This window comes from Pieris brassicae, chromosome 7 (genome assembly GCF_905147105.1).
Source record: "Pieris brassicae chromosome 7, ilPieBrab1.1, whole genome shotgun sequence".
Lineage (NCBI taxonomy): Eukaryota > Metazoa > Arthropoda > Insecta > Lepidoptera > Pieridae > Pieris > Pieris brassicae.
In genome coordinates this window covers 4,247,090-4,261,036 of record NC_059671.1, presented here as the reverse complement: position 1 = coordinate 4,261,036, position 13,947 = coordinate 4,247,090, and the positions used below count along the sequence as shown (strand labels likewise).

Sequence of the window (13,947 nt, the reverse complement as noted above, 5' to 3'; positions counted from 1 at the left end):
ATATTAGTAGCCCGAGATAACTGAAGTATACGGCAGTATCATTTATATTTGCGTTCGATGTTTACTAAAGTTATTACATTTTGGGCAATCATTTAGAAAACAAATTACACTCCACTAAGTATGAGGCTTATCTATACTACCATTATAAAGGGAAAACATTTGTGTTTTTGTTTGTATGTTTGTATTGCTTGCACATTAAACATGGCACAAAAAACATTGGACCGATTTTAAAAACTGCTGAAAGCTGCAATAATAATATAACACAAGGCGTGAAAAAATATCCATAAAAATCTGTTATCGCGTGCCCATAAATAGAACAAAAAAATATTGTACAGTATTATACCTATAGAACGTAAGAATATCTATAAAAAGACTATTTCACACATGGGCAATTGTATGTTGGCCTATCCCGAGTCAGAACTCCAAAACATGACATTATTTTGCCGCCACAAAACAAAACTACGTCAAATGTTGTGTAAAGCTGAGTTATAAGACACTAAAGTTCTACAAATAAATCTCTTTTCTAATATTATAGGAGAATGTTTTATTTTTTGAATTTTTGTTTTTATTTTTAACAATTTAAAAAGCTAAAAATTCCTAGACTGATTATAATATTTCTAAATTTACTTTTTCCGACATTCTATGTAAATTATGTTACGAAATTTGAAATGTATTAGATATAAATATTCGTTGTAAAGTAAAATCTGTATATTCACTTATGAAAGTAAGTGTGTATCTAATAATCTAAAACGAAGTAATAAAAACTAATTAAAATAAAACTTTGATTATAATAAAAATATATTTAGAGTCCGACTTAGTAGACTCCACTACCACGAGATCGGTGTTTATGCGAGCGAAACCGCGGGGCATTGTTAAAAAATAAAGGTGTTAAATATTATTGATAAAGATAAATAAAAACCTAGATGCCTCTTCAACTGATTATTATGATTAATTTTATTCTGCTTTTTTAGACTTTAAATCATACGTTGTCTTCTATATTTTATATTGACTTAGCAGAGAACTCTGTTTCGCCTTCATGTTTTTATTATTTAACCTACGTTTTTAGTTGCTACATTCTTGGAACATTTTTTGAAGAAAGAGACTGTTCGTTTTTCCGGAGTAGAAACCTAAGCACTAATGAAAATTTACTTTTATATTTATCTAATTTTCTCTCCATAAAAACCTTCTTAGAGTTAAAGGAATAAATAAATAAAAAAATACTTCAATTGGTCCAGCCAGCGTCTTCGAGTTTTGAAATTAGAGATTTTGCGAATCATTTATATTTATTTATTTATATTAATATAATTTGAGATTTTCCTTTGATTTTATTTTATTTATATAGAAATTATTTAAATTGGTAATGTATATCGATTTATTATTATTTAGGTAATAATAAATTTATAATTTTCTTTGCAACTTTAAATCTTAACTTACTGAATGCACATTGACAATCTTTATGTTTTACGGGGAAATTCTATTTACGATAACTGGTATCGTGGATTTTACCACTCTTATTATTTCATTACGTAAATATTTATTCTACGCTAGTGTAATCTTAAGTTTTGCCTGATAATTACATCACCATGATTTGAATATTTTATAAACCGGTATACTAAAAAGATAGACTTCTAAGTTTTTCCTTCAAAAAGGAACGAAAGAACCTATTATAATTTATTGAAGTCGTTTGAAAACAATATCGTGGAATTTCAATTAACGTTTAAGGCATTTCACCGTATTTAACGAAAGGCGATTCAAATCGACAATAGCCGCCTTTCATACGGATTGATTCCTTGATTCCTCTGCATCTTCTACCGTATTTACCATGAAGAAAGTTCACAGGGGTTGTTTGTATAATACCTGCCGGTATTATAGTGAGTTTATCATCGGATGTCTATGTAGGATACGTTCTTGCCACTCACCACCACTATGTGGAACCAATTAAGTATTTCTGAGCCAATTAGACCTAGGGTCCTTCATGAAAAGAGTGTACCAAGTCTTAACAGGCTGGTTTAGGTTTGGCCCACTAAAGGTTTTTAATGTATGTATATATTTTTCTCTTTAAACTAACATTTTTTTTTAAGGAGAATAATAAACCTTAAACCTAACTCTGTTAAACCACTAATTGCATCATGCAATTGTATTATATTTGCAAATTTAGACCCTTGAGGATTGTTATGCTCTTTCAATGGTCCATATAAATACGGAGATTTACATGTAGGCGCATTTTTGTAACCCCTATTTTTGGACAAACAATGCGCAATACGCCTGATTGTTTGTTTGTTAGGATTTCAAAATTGTTAAGTTACATTTTAAGGCTTCGCCAGGAATCGACATTGGGTATACACCATGTGCCACTGTTAGCCACTAAGCTGGATAGAGAAATAGCCAATATTTTTCTCGTAAATGCTAATATTTCATTTCTCCTTACGGTTTATTACGGAAACTAAGTGCTAGTTGTTAAAAGGAAAATAACCAATAATTTAGAATTTTATATAATTTCTTAAATAAACAGTATTCATACATTAAATTATATACATCTTTTCATATATTAACCAATTTCTTCATCAAGGTACAATAAACACAGTGGTGATACAACCTTCTAGGTCTGGGCCTCAGATTTCTAAATCTGTTTCATTTGTATTTGTAATAGTCAAGTAGGCGATCAGTTTCCTGTGCCTGATACATATGGACGACTTCTTGGGTCCAAGGCATGTCTCCTCACGATTCCTCACAGCCACAGATGCAGCCTACGACCTCAGAGATGAGTCACACGCTGAAGCCACTAGGCCAACAATGCTTTTTTAAAATATTAGTTTACTTTTTAAATGCATATGAAACCTACATTTTGTTCAGCGATTCATGTGATCCAGCCAACTTAATCTCATAAACAATCTCTAAAATTATAGACGTTATCTATAGGTACATTTTTATATTATGAGTTTGAAAGTAAACTAATTGTCCTTACTTTAGTGAAGTATATCGCTACACACGCAATGGCGAACCAAACCATCGTTATCACAGCAAAAATAATACCCAATATAAACATGACAAGTTTCAATCCTTTCTCCACGTCTATTAAAAACACCAGCGCTAAGAGAAATACAGCTAACATAAATGCGGAGATGGTTTCTAGGGCGCTGTGGAGTTTAGGCCATTTACGGGCGCCAACATAATCCTGGATTGCCCCTTCCCAACATGACGTTACAGCGCCGAAACCAAAACCGGCGACGATGCAGCCAATAGAGTATGAATCGTGGTTGTTGTCTGCTGCCAGAACTGAAAAGTAATCATTGCGATGTACCGTTAGTCTCATGTGATTTATGTTCAGAGAAGTGCGTGTGTCTATGAAATTGGTAGGTTTGTTCTAGAATTATTATCTATACTAATATTTTGTAGATATATTTGATTATATGTTTTCATTGAATACGTTACGAAACTACTGGACTGATCCAAAAAACTTTTACGATTAGAACCCTACGACATCTCTGATGAATATAGGCCTTATATAGGCATATCTAAAAAGTTGGCGTTCTGTATGAAATTATAATATGTAATCAAACGTATAAAAATACTAATAAAATTCGCGTTTACTGTGGAAACTATTGAGAATAGAGACTACAGTTTTATAGAAGACTTATCTACAAAACACCGCGATATTAATGTCTAACACATTTTTCTTTTCATTTAAACGTCTATTTACCGAGAAAAGCTTTATGAACATCGTGCTACCAACGTGCTTGTAGGTTTTATTGTTAATATAAAATTGTCATAATATTTCTAATACATTATTAATTCAAGTTCATCAAATTATAAAAAAAGTAGTTTCCACGTTGAGGTTCGTTAGGTAAGGTAAACACACTAAAATAGAAACCAAACTCGGTAATCGGTTCCACCCCTTATTAATAAAAATAAATCCGTTAAACTAACGTATAACTGTCTCTTTTCATCACATCGTAAACATAATTTGACAGAGACAATGTTTCTATTAAAAGAGTGCAATTAGACTAATTTAATTTTTATAAATAAGAAGTAATGACTTTATTTACGAGTATAAAAACAGTGTCATAAAATACTTACGAAACGCTGATGCTGTAGATATGAGCAGACCCAGCACTACTATATATTTATAATTCCTTTTAGGCGTCTGCGCCAACCACGGAGTGCAGATCAAAAAACATAACCACGTAAACCCATGAAGAGACATCAAAAAGTTCATTTCCAGAACCGAAATCTTCGGCTCCACCTCTGACGCCAACATTGGCAACAACACTAACGATATTGATAATAAACTTAATCTAGAGAAACTTAAAAGTAACGCTGGATAAAATTTCCCACACGTTAGAGATCTTGTTAATGGTTTAACGAATGTATCGATTACACTATACATAAGATACGTGAACCTCCGTCTTATTCTGTACATTTTATATGACGGCAACCAAATCTTTCTTCTCGCATTTAAATACGCTGATTGGCATCGAAAACTAAATGAATTCAGTAACCTCTCCGTCCGTATATCTGTTATTGGTGTCACAGTTTCGTATTTTACTTCTAAGAATTCTACAAATGATTTATTGCTATCCTCTGGCTGTGAATCTCGCCTCACTTGATTTGTTATACACCCGTCAATATTATCTCCTAAAGTGCTCAGTCTTTTAATGGCTACACTAAGACGTCTCATATTGTTGGTGTCTTTAGTGTATTGTTCCTCGCTTTCCTCCTCGCTTTCTTCAGGTATTTGTGGAAGAATATCAACGCCGAATATATTCCGTCGTTTCTCTTCAGGACTAGGAGGAGGTGTTACAGTCTCCGAGACGTAACCATCATCGCAAATCTCTCCGACCTTATGCAACTGATCATCTGAAGGACTTTTCCAACTTTTATCGTTTAGGTTGTGTAACTGCAGTTCGGTTCCATAAGTGCTTTCCATGACTTCATTTCTGTATACCATATATGATTGAGATAGGTCTTTATATCGAGAGAAAGACGCGGGCCGTCTAATGTTTTCGTCTATATTCAGATACATGATTGCTACCAGCGATTGTAGCATGATGCCTGCTATCACAATATGTGAAAGGGAATAGCTATAGGTATCAATTAAGGCTGTTAGTATGTGGGGAAATATTGACAGTCCAATTGCTTGACCGCAATAGCATAGCCCCCGAACGGCTACTACGTGAGAGTCGTAAGTTTCAAATATAATTGCATCCATTTGCGCTGATATAAGCGAGAAACCTAAACCTGAAATAAAAATCAATATTCTATTTTAATCGTTATCAAAAGATAAGACTATCGCTATAAATGTTATTACGTCATTGACGCCTGATTTCTTTTAGCAAATTACATTTCGATAAGTGATTAATTATTGATGAATGAATTATTTTATTGTAAAATAGTTATAAATTATTCAGAAATTCACGCATAAAGGTAATTTTTATTTTTTCCTGATATTCCTATATTAAATTATAGAGGGTAAATAAAATATTATGCGAATCACTGACAAATAAGCGAAATTGTAACAAATTCTTACCGCAAAAAATTCCATAGACAATTGACTGCAGTTCATAAGGTATGTAAGCGCAGATAAGAAGAGCAGAGACTACAAGCAAGAGACCAATAGTTGCCATCACTCGATAGCCTACGGATCCGCCCCAAGAGTCGGCGGCTTCCCTGAACCAGCATTCTGTAAATGAGACGTAAAATAAATCTATAAGTTACCTATGCCTAATTCAAATAAATATTAACGAATAATCTATCATCATTATTGCATTTCAATACTGCTAGATTCAAAGTCGTCTAGCTATTTTTAGACTTTTAAGACACGGTAACGAGATCCACAATACGTAATTTATTTTAACATTATTTTCTGCTATTACAGCGACCTAACCCTAATTAGATAGGTTTTTTTTTAGGAATGTAATATCGCTTTGGCCTTAAGGGCCTTTACAGCTCAGCTTGGGCTGTTTTGGAGAGCGTATCATATACCTCTACCAGTAAAGATTCAAATGGGTACTGACTAATAGAGATTCCCTTCCCTTCTTAGGGAGCGTTCAAGTATTAAGTAACGAATTTTTGGGGTCAGATTCCTCTTGTAAAACGTACAATGCGGGGCGGAGATTGAATTACGCGTTTTTGTTAATATTATTTTCCACTTTACACCACAAAGTGATAAGTTTTAGGACTCACTGGGTGGTCACGAAACGTTTTACTACTGGGTACAGAAGAATCTCCAAAACTATTAAACGCTCCCTTACCCCTAACTGAGTGTACCCAACCGAACCTGAAATATACGTAAGCGGGTAGAACGATTAAACTCCATACTCGTATAAATAGCGCACGCTTAATGAATTGAGTCCATATTTTTTTGGAACAATCGCCCATTGCTAGTCCCTGACCTTTCCTAATAATATGCAAACTGAATAGATCATGTAACAATGGCATATAACTTACGTGTAAGGTTATAAGTAACCATAAAAATAGATGGTGTGATGAGACCAAGCCATATTGGTCCTTCGAAACTGGACAAACTGTGCACCCACAAGACGCCATAAGATAGTACTAAGCTCGACAAACATATCTGAAATAAAATTATTAAGACAATTAACCACGCTATAAGGGTCTTGACTTCAGATTGCATCCGTTTCTTTGGTTTCTTTGACGTGATGACGTCTAATAAATTGATATACCCCAGTAGCACGCACAAAAAATGTACTCATTGTCCCGTTACGCTCATTGTACGCTCGGCTCTTCCACTCGAATAGTCTTAAGGCGTACGGGAATTCACTCCTTCTTTGTAGGATACAAAATAGTGGTAATTCATTAAAAATGATTCAATTTTATGAATGTTTTAATATAACGTTGTAACGTTAAACTATCGTCAGTAAACCGATTTTGGAAACAACCATTTTTTATTAGACAAGTAGGTAATCCTCTGACACGTGGAGATTTTTGGAGTTGAGACATGCCTGTTGCCTTCCGATATCTACTTTCGCCGTACGAACATGTGTTAGATGCGCGCATAGACAAAGTCGGTGCACGGCCGGGGATCGAACTCACAACCTTATTGATGAGAACCGAACGCTGATGCATTGCTTACTCTCTTTTTTTCGTGTGTAGTTTACGCAGTATTGTTTGTTCAATAGAGAATTTGACATCGTTCTTGGACAGTTAAGATAGAATATTTTTATTTTTATTCCATTTTAATTAATTGTCATTGTTTTGTTTTTTTTTTAATTTTGTTTTTTATACTGATTCTGTAATGAGTATTTGTTAATATATATTGTGGATACTGTAAGTGTGAGTATGTATTTATTGGTAAAAATATTTGTACTAAAATCGGTATAAATAATTTAAAAAAAATAGTGTACATTTTAAACTGCAAAGATTAGAATATACATAATTTAGTAAATATATGTAATAACTGAAACTCAACGCCAGGTATTTGTCAGGTAAAAACTACTTCTAGTAGTAGCAAATTTTTAAACCGCCAATTTACATCATTGGTCTTTATTTATTTAATATTATTTTTCTCCTGTTTTTGTGATATGACAAAAACATCATATTGTATGTAGTAAAAATACAATGGATACTTCCCATTGATAATTTTTACAAGAGACATTGCCGTAAAAAATTTCATAAATTCCAAACACTACTACGTTTGTAGATAACCATTTCTTTATATTAATAATCTTGACGTCACCAAAATATGTAATTATCCATAACCAATTAATCAAACCTTATATTATCATGTTTTAGTTAACGTATAACGAATTGCACTTTAATTATACAAAACACGTGATCACATGTTTTTTTATAGATAAACAATGAATAAAGCTAAATGATTGACATTTTAATGAGTAACAAATTACTAAAAGAATTACTTGAATTTTCAATTGTATAGAATCTCGCCAGTATAAGACGGTTAAATTAACTTCTAATAAATTAAGACGCTTTAAAATGTCATATCCTTATATACATACTTATAAATAATTCTAGATATTGATGAAAATCACAATAAATTCCGTGCCATAGTTTGTGAGTTTATAGCGAACAGAGTAAATAATATAAAAGTAAAACATATGCTATCTGACCTTTCTGTATATAACTATGTATATTATCTACATACGAGTATTTACTCATCGTTAAGGCAGGGTTCGTTTTTCCTTCTTTGCCATTCTAACAACAACTAAAAAGTGTTTTCATGTCAGGTTAGTATATAACCTATGACAATCACAAACAACGGGGCTTTTGAAAACTCATTACCCATAGATGTAAAGAATTTTCAAAATCGGTTCAGTAGATCCAGAGATTACCGCCAAAAACCCCACAAGGTTTACCTCTTTATAATATTAGTTTATTACAATAGTTACATGCGTAGCACATACACATAGGCCTTCGTACAGTTCTTTTAGGTTAAAATCATAATTATTTTTGAAGAAAAATCATAAGGAAACCAGAATGCCTTGGACCAAAAAAGTTGATCATCTATTTGCCTACTACAAAAAACAAATAATCACTTTTAGAAACTATTTTTTGTCTGATATGTATACTTTACACGGTTGTCAAATTAGAACCTGATTATATGTATACAGCATTAGTTTTCGTAGAAAACCAAGTTTTTAAATTTACTACACTATTGGTTGTAAAATTTACGATACAATTTTTTTTACGTAATACGTTTCCAGTACTTTTCAGCAAACGTCAGAAAAAAAATATCTAAATCTTTGGTACTCTAGGAACTAGGATCTATAAGAACATTTTTGTTTAGCATCAAATGTTTTGAAACGCCGTCAATATTAACAGTTATTTTTCAATTGTTCATACATTTAAGAACAGAACCGCAAATATAGTCGTTACACTTGTTACTACACGATTAGTAAGTGCCTATTAATAATTCATTAGTTCAACAAATAAGATTGCGATATTTTCTACAACTTGTTATCTGTCACCTGTGTATATTGACGGCATGATAACGCCCGACTGACATGGCCTCGGCAAGATAAGACCATTAGCCATTAGATCTAAATAACAAATGTAATATTGTTTATGTTGGAATGTCATGCAAGAATATACTCGCAAACAGCTTTACAAGTAATCTAGAAATAACTAGTCACAGCTTAAAATTAATTTAGACTCAGTTTAAAAGTATTTTTAATGTTACTCGAGACTTTTAGGAGCGATAAATAAGGGTTATCTCTAAATGAACGACTCTGAGTTGGCTGTGAGGCCTATTGTGTTTTCGAGAACGTATAAGAAGAGATGCTTAGAAATACACCAAGCTGTTCTTGAAATAACAATTATGTACTGATACAATAATGATTTAAAAACATAACAATTATTTTTGTACAGTTTACACCTTCTAAGTCCGTAACAATTGTATGTCGTATAATATTGTAAAACTGTTCAAGCCGAAATTATAAATATATATTAAATTTATTCATACCTAAAATCTGAGAATCATCGAGATGCGTGATTCCCTCATAGTTACGAAACATACGTCGTTCTAATTATCTATTGACGTCAACTTTTTGACAACAAATATATCAAAATGATATGATTCAGGACTTCGAAAAAAACGAAAATTGGCTCGCCGCATGCCTCAAGATTCCGTGTTAGATTTTGATTCCTATTAGATTTTATCTAGCGTTAAATTTTATCATTATTTCAGACACGATATCTTTCAATGTTCCTTTGTGTTATTTGTTTTAGTACGTCGTTAATAGTTGTTATTTAATAGTGACGCATATGAATTTCCGCTAGCATACATAAAATATTTATAAAGGATTTGCCTGTTTACATTTCACTAAGTTAATATTTTGTAATTGTTACTCACGTTCAAGAATATAGCTGATATAAGTAGTGACCAGCGCCACCCAGCGCTTTCTTGTTGTCCATTGAAATCCATTCAGAAAGTTCTCACGGGCATTTTACTTTAGCACTGAATTGACGTATCACTAGGCGGATCTTTTACATTATACTATTGAAAATAGATTTTAAGAGAACATGTCGATGTATCGACGCTCTTTAGATGCATTGACAGAATTATCGGGACACGGCTACTTACTGTTATCTTATCGTAATTATTTTGTGGTTAGCATGTGTCTAGGGAATGCATTGTGTAAAATAATTCTTTTCCAATAGCTTTAATTTAAATCCAAGTTTCACAAAAGGCTTTTCACTATTGCGTCAGGGTTCATTGTCAGTCGCTAATAGCGAATTGTTGAACGTTGATATCCAAAATTTAAATATTCGCGGCTGTTACACTACCTTATCTTACCAATGTATTCGGGCTGAAACTAAAATTAGGGAGGGGCTTATAGTGTTAGTTTTTTCTGAAATATCGCAATTTTACGCATTCATTGATTCGATTTCCTCGACCAAATACTTTTGGTGATGCATCAGTACATACTTTTAAATCCGCTAACATACTCGGACATACATTACTAGGACAAGCGAAATATTTTCTGTACTTTATAAGCATTAAAAAGTATTGCTATAACTTCGTATATATAAACTTTTTTTTCGATGCGTCTGACCTGTGCCCTTTTTTAACGTTGGAGAACCCATATACAGTGATGCCAACATGGGGGTTTTCCCCCCAAATTTAGGGGGAAACAAGATGTCCAGTCCAGGGTTTTTTGGTGGGTACATTATTCAAGATTTTTGTTCGCAATCAACAAACTAAACTAAATATAAACACCAAGCCTGGCTACAGCTTAAATGTCGAAAAACAATAATTTAATCCGAACGAATTACAGCGAACGAACGGCTTAACGGCCAACATGCTGGTCTACCACGTAGACGGGGTCGGGAAGCGAACCCCGGTGAGGTTCTTTTAGGCTAATTTTTTTTTATTAGACATTGTATCTCTTGATTATCATTTAATGCATACTTCAGCTATGTATTTTGGATACGAGTTTCAGTCAATCGCAGAAAATATTGACGGAAGAGATTTACTCGGGTGTTAAAGAGAGGCGTAAGAAAATCAGAACAGCAAAACGCAGCGCGATATCCAGGCCGATGCCTTCGACGAAATATTAGAAGCTTATCCCAATGACATTTAATAATATTGTGTTAGAAGGAAAAAAAGGAGACATTGAAGCAATTCGTTTTTTATTCGTGCAGTTTATACTAATTGTTGTCGTTACTTAGAGTGGTTTGTATAGAAAACAAGCTAAACGAACCAAAGCCAATTGATTTCGAAGCTTTAGGGATTTAGTCCTTAAATCGAGGGACGATACATGGAGTTTACACTAATTTAAAATGGTTTCAAATGCATAAATGTGTCTTATAATTTCAGTACAGTTTTATTTTCAATGAACTATATGAATATAACAATAAAACAAATGAATGTATAATATTTTTGTATAGGAAATTGTAGTATTGTTGGACTAAATGTTCTAAATTATACAACAAAGTAAATAATCATTCTCACGGAATGTACATTTAATCATACTATCAATTCATCTAAAATAAATTAACTACAAACAAAAATAGTTATTCAAACTTTTTCTTAAGTTTTTGCTTAAGTAAAACAGGTACTAAAGAGATTATGGCAAACAGAGCAAGTACAGTCATCGAAGTCCATGACCATGCATCACGCGTTGATGTCAGAGTGTGCAACGTCTGACCAGCTTGTATGGCAACAAATGATGGTGGGGCGACACCTAAAAAATATTATTGTAAAATTATACTTATTACATATATATTACTTCTTAAATAAATAGTGAGCATTCTGCCAGTGACTTCAGCATGCAATTATCCCCTGGTTGAACCACTGGAATAATTGTATGAACATTAAATGCTTGCTTGGATGATGAAAGAATACATATACAATAGATCATAATGAAACCGGAATGCAATCAAGAAGGCTTAGACCTAAATAGTTACTATTTGAAAAAAAAATCACAGAACACATACACAAATTCCAGAGGTTGTAGCGCTACTGCCTTGTTTTCTCACATAATTGATTGATACAGAATTGATTAATTATGTCTTTAGTTACTCTGAACCTTTAACGAAGTTTATATTTCAGTGTCAACAATTTTATTACAGCTCGGTTTTAGCACATAACAGTTCAACAATAATGGAAATAAGGAAACATTGTTGAAGGCTTAGGCTTTATACTCACCTATAAACGTTCCCAAAGCAAAAGGCACCAATGGAACTCCAATGACTGGTGCAGTCAAGTTAATGAACCAGTTAGGTAAAAATGGTGTGACCCTCAAAAATATCATGTAATTGAGCAAATTGTGTTTGTGCTTTTCAACAGCAATGGACCACTGTGCCGCTCTTTCAGGAAAAAAATTTTTCACAACTCTCTTGCCTAGTATGTTTGATAAGAAGAAACACAGACTCGCTCCAATAGCAGAACAACAACATACTAAAATTAAGGCAAAATAAAATGGAAACAGAAATCCTGAAAGAATACTGAGGAATAAAGAGCCTGGGATTGCAAATGTTTGCAAACTGAATAATAATTATGGAAGATTATTGAAGCATTATAACTTTTGAATTGCTTATAACAAAACTTTGATATAGTACATCATGTTTCTACATAAAAGCTTTAATATAAAAAAATCTCTAATTTTAACATAACCCACAGCTTTATATCTTATTCATTATATTAGCATTGAATATTAAAAGGATACAATATATAGACCAAAAACACTCCTAGTAATACTTCATAAAAATACTTTTCTTTATATCTATCTAAAACAAGACCAAGGTGTTTTGCTTCATCAAGATCCCATGGTAATTTCAAATGTTGTCTTTCATGACTGGAATGCCAAAATAATAGTTGAATGAAGTTTATAATACTATACATTAGTATAAGTAAGTAGTTAGTTACAGGAACAAAATAACTTAACTTTGACATTATGTCAATGTTCTTATTATATTACATTTAAAAAATTATATATATATTTATATATATTATTACAAGAGCAAGACGGCCTTAAATTTTAAGAAACAATTACAATATATTTTATTCCTCCTTGATTAACAAAAGTGATTGAAAATTTAATAATCAAATATAAATAAATTAAGAAAATAATATATATTATAAAAACTTACTCTTCCAAATCAGGAAATTGTTTATAAAGAAATCCCAAAGCCAAAACAGAAGACAAAAAGAGAATTGTTACTATTATTACAGCTTTTGATGTTGACAAACTGTTATTGTTCACTGAAGTTTGTGGGTCTGTAAAAAACCACTTTATTAAAATTTACTATTCATGATAAGTATTAAGTAACTAACTACATAAAAAATCTTAAACAATCAATCATTATATTGTGACTGTTTCATAATCAAATACAGCTCATTTTAATTAATATATGGAGTGATTCCATTTTAGAAAATTGGTACAGAAAAGTTATGAATTTTAATGCACCAATATGCTCTCCTACGACAAATAAGGCTAGATAGATAGGAAAATAGGAAGAGGTAGGTACTTTGAACAGGGTAAAGCAATCCAATGCTATCCTTTTTAATAATGTGAGCTGGACTCTTCATAGTAGAAGATATTGATGGATCTTGAATAATAACTTCACCTTTGAGACTTCTCAATGCCCGATTATGTCTTATATTTGAAACATTCATTTTTGTAAATTTATAGGCAAAAGAGCTATGCTAGTTCCATGCGTTTTAAGAAATTTAGCTAAAATAATATATAAAAGTTCAACAATATCTAAATAATACAAAATTGGAAATAGAAGTGAATTGCTATTACTAGTACTGATTAGTAAACAAAAAGTAATTAGCGGCTCCCGGCTTAGCCAAGTATTAAGTATATGCCTTATAGAATATGGTATGGGTATGACACGCAGAATTCAGTAATGACAAACTGCGCACATTTGTCAATTTCCAATCACAGAAAAGTATATGCCACAGACTTTTTTTAGAACAAGTGGCAAGGCTAACTTGAATTTTAGTGATATCATCGCTCATAG

At 32.3% G+C, this 13,947-nt stretch overlaps 2 protein-coding genes across 3 annotated transcripts; both read right to left on the bottom strand.

The window, feature by feature from the left end:
- Positions 1 to 2,482: 2,482 nt before the first annotated feature.
- LOC123712415 lies at positions 2,483 to 10,175 on the bottom strand. The gene is made up of 5 exons (XM_045665496.1): positions 9,830 to 10,175; positions 6,448 to 6,574; positions 5,528 to 5,680; positions 4,078 to 5,238; positions 2,483 to 3,276 (listed from the first exon to the last, which is right to left on the bottom strand). Exons 1-5 carry the CDS (start codon positions 9,899 to 9,901, stop codon positions 2,933 to 2,935), a joined length of 1,857 nt encoding a protein of 618 aa, XP_045521452.1. The 5' UTR covers positions 9,902 to 10,175; the 3' UTR covers positions 2,483 to 2,932.
- A 1,239-nt stretch (positions 10,176 to 11,414) lies between these two features.
- On the bottom strand, positions 11,415 to 13,928 carry LOC123712534 (transmembrane protein 41 homolog). Of its 2 annotated transcripts, none has more exons than XM_045665675.1 (5): positions 13,450 to 13,928; positions 13,072 to 13,198; positions 12,648 to 12,776; positions 12,128 to 12,465; positions 11,415 to 11,663 (listed from the first exon to the last, which is right to left on the bottom strand). In XM_045665675.1, exons 1-5 carry the CDS (start codon positions 13,595 to 13,597, stop codon positions 11,494 to 11,496), a joined length of 912 nt encoding a protein of 303 aa, XP_045521631.1. In that variant the 5' UTR covers positions 13,598 to 13,928; the 3' UTR covers positions 11,415 to 11,493. The 2 variants fall into 2 exon arrangements, with proteins under 2 accessions (XP_045521631.1, XP_045521632.1); XM_045665676.1 differs by having other exon boundaries at positions 13,549 to 13,923.
- Positions 13,929 to 13,947: the final 19 nt, after the last annotated feature.

Coding starts and splice junctions, on each gene's coding strand:
- LOC123712415 (XM_045665496.1), bottom strand. CDS start 9,901: ATGGATTTCAATGGACAACAAGAAAGCGCTGGGTGGCGCTGGTCACTA. Junction 6,575..9,829: donor TATCAGCTATATTCTTGAAC/GTGAGTAACAAT, acceptor ATTTTATTTCAG/ATATGTTTGTCGAGCTTAGT. Junction 5,681..6,447: donor GGTTACTTATAACCTTACAC/GTAAGTTATATG, acceptor TCTCATTTACAG/AATGCTGGTTCAGGGAAGCC.
- LOC123712534 (XM_045665675.1), bottom strand. CDS start 13,597: ATGAATGTTTCAAATATAAGACATAATCGGGCATTGAGAAGTCTCAAA. Junction 13,199..13,449: donor ATTGCTTTACCCTGTTCAAA/GTACCTACCTCT, acceptor GGTTTTTTACAG/ACCCACAAACTTCAGTGAAC. Junction 11,664..12,127: donor TGCTTTGGGAACGTTTATAG/GTGAGTATAAAG, acceptor AATATTTTTTAG/GTGTCGCCCCACCATCATTT.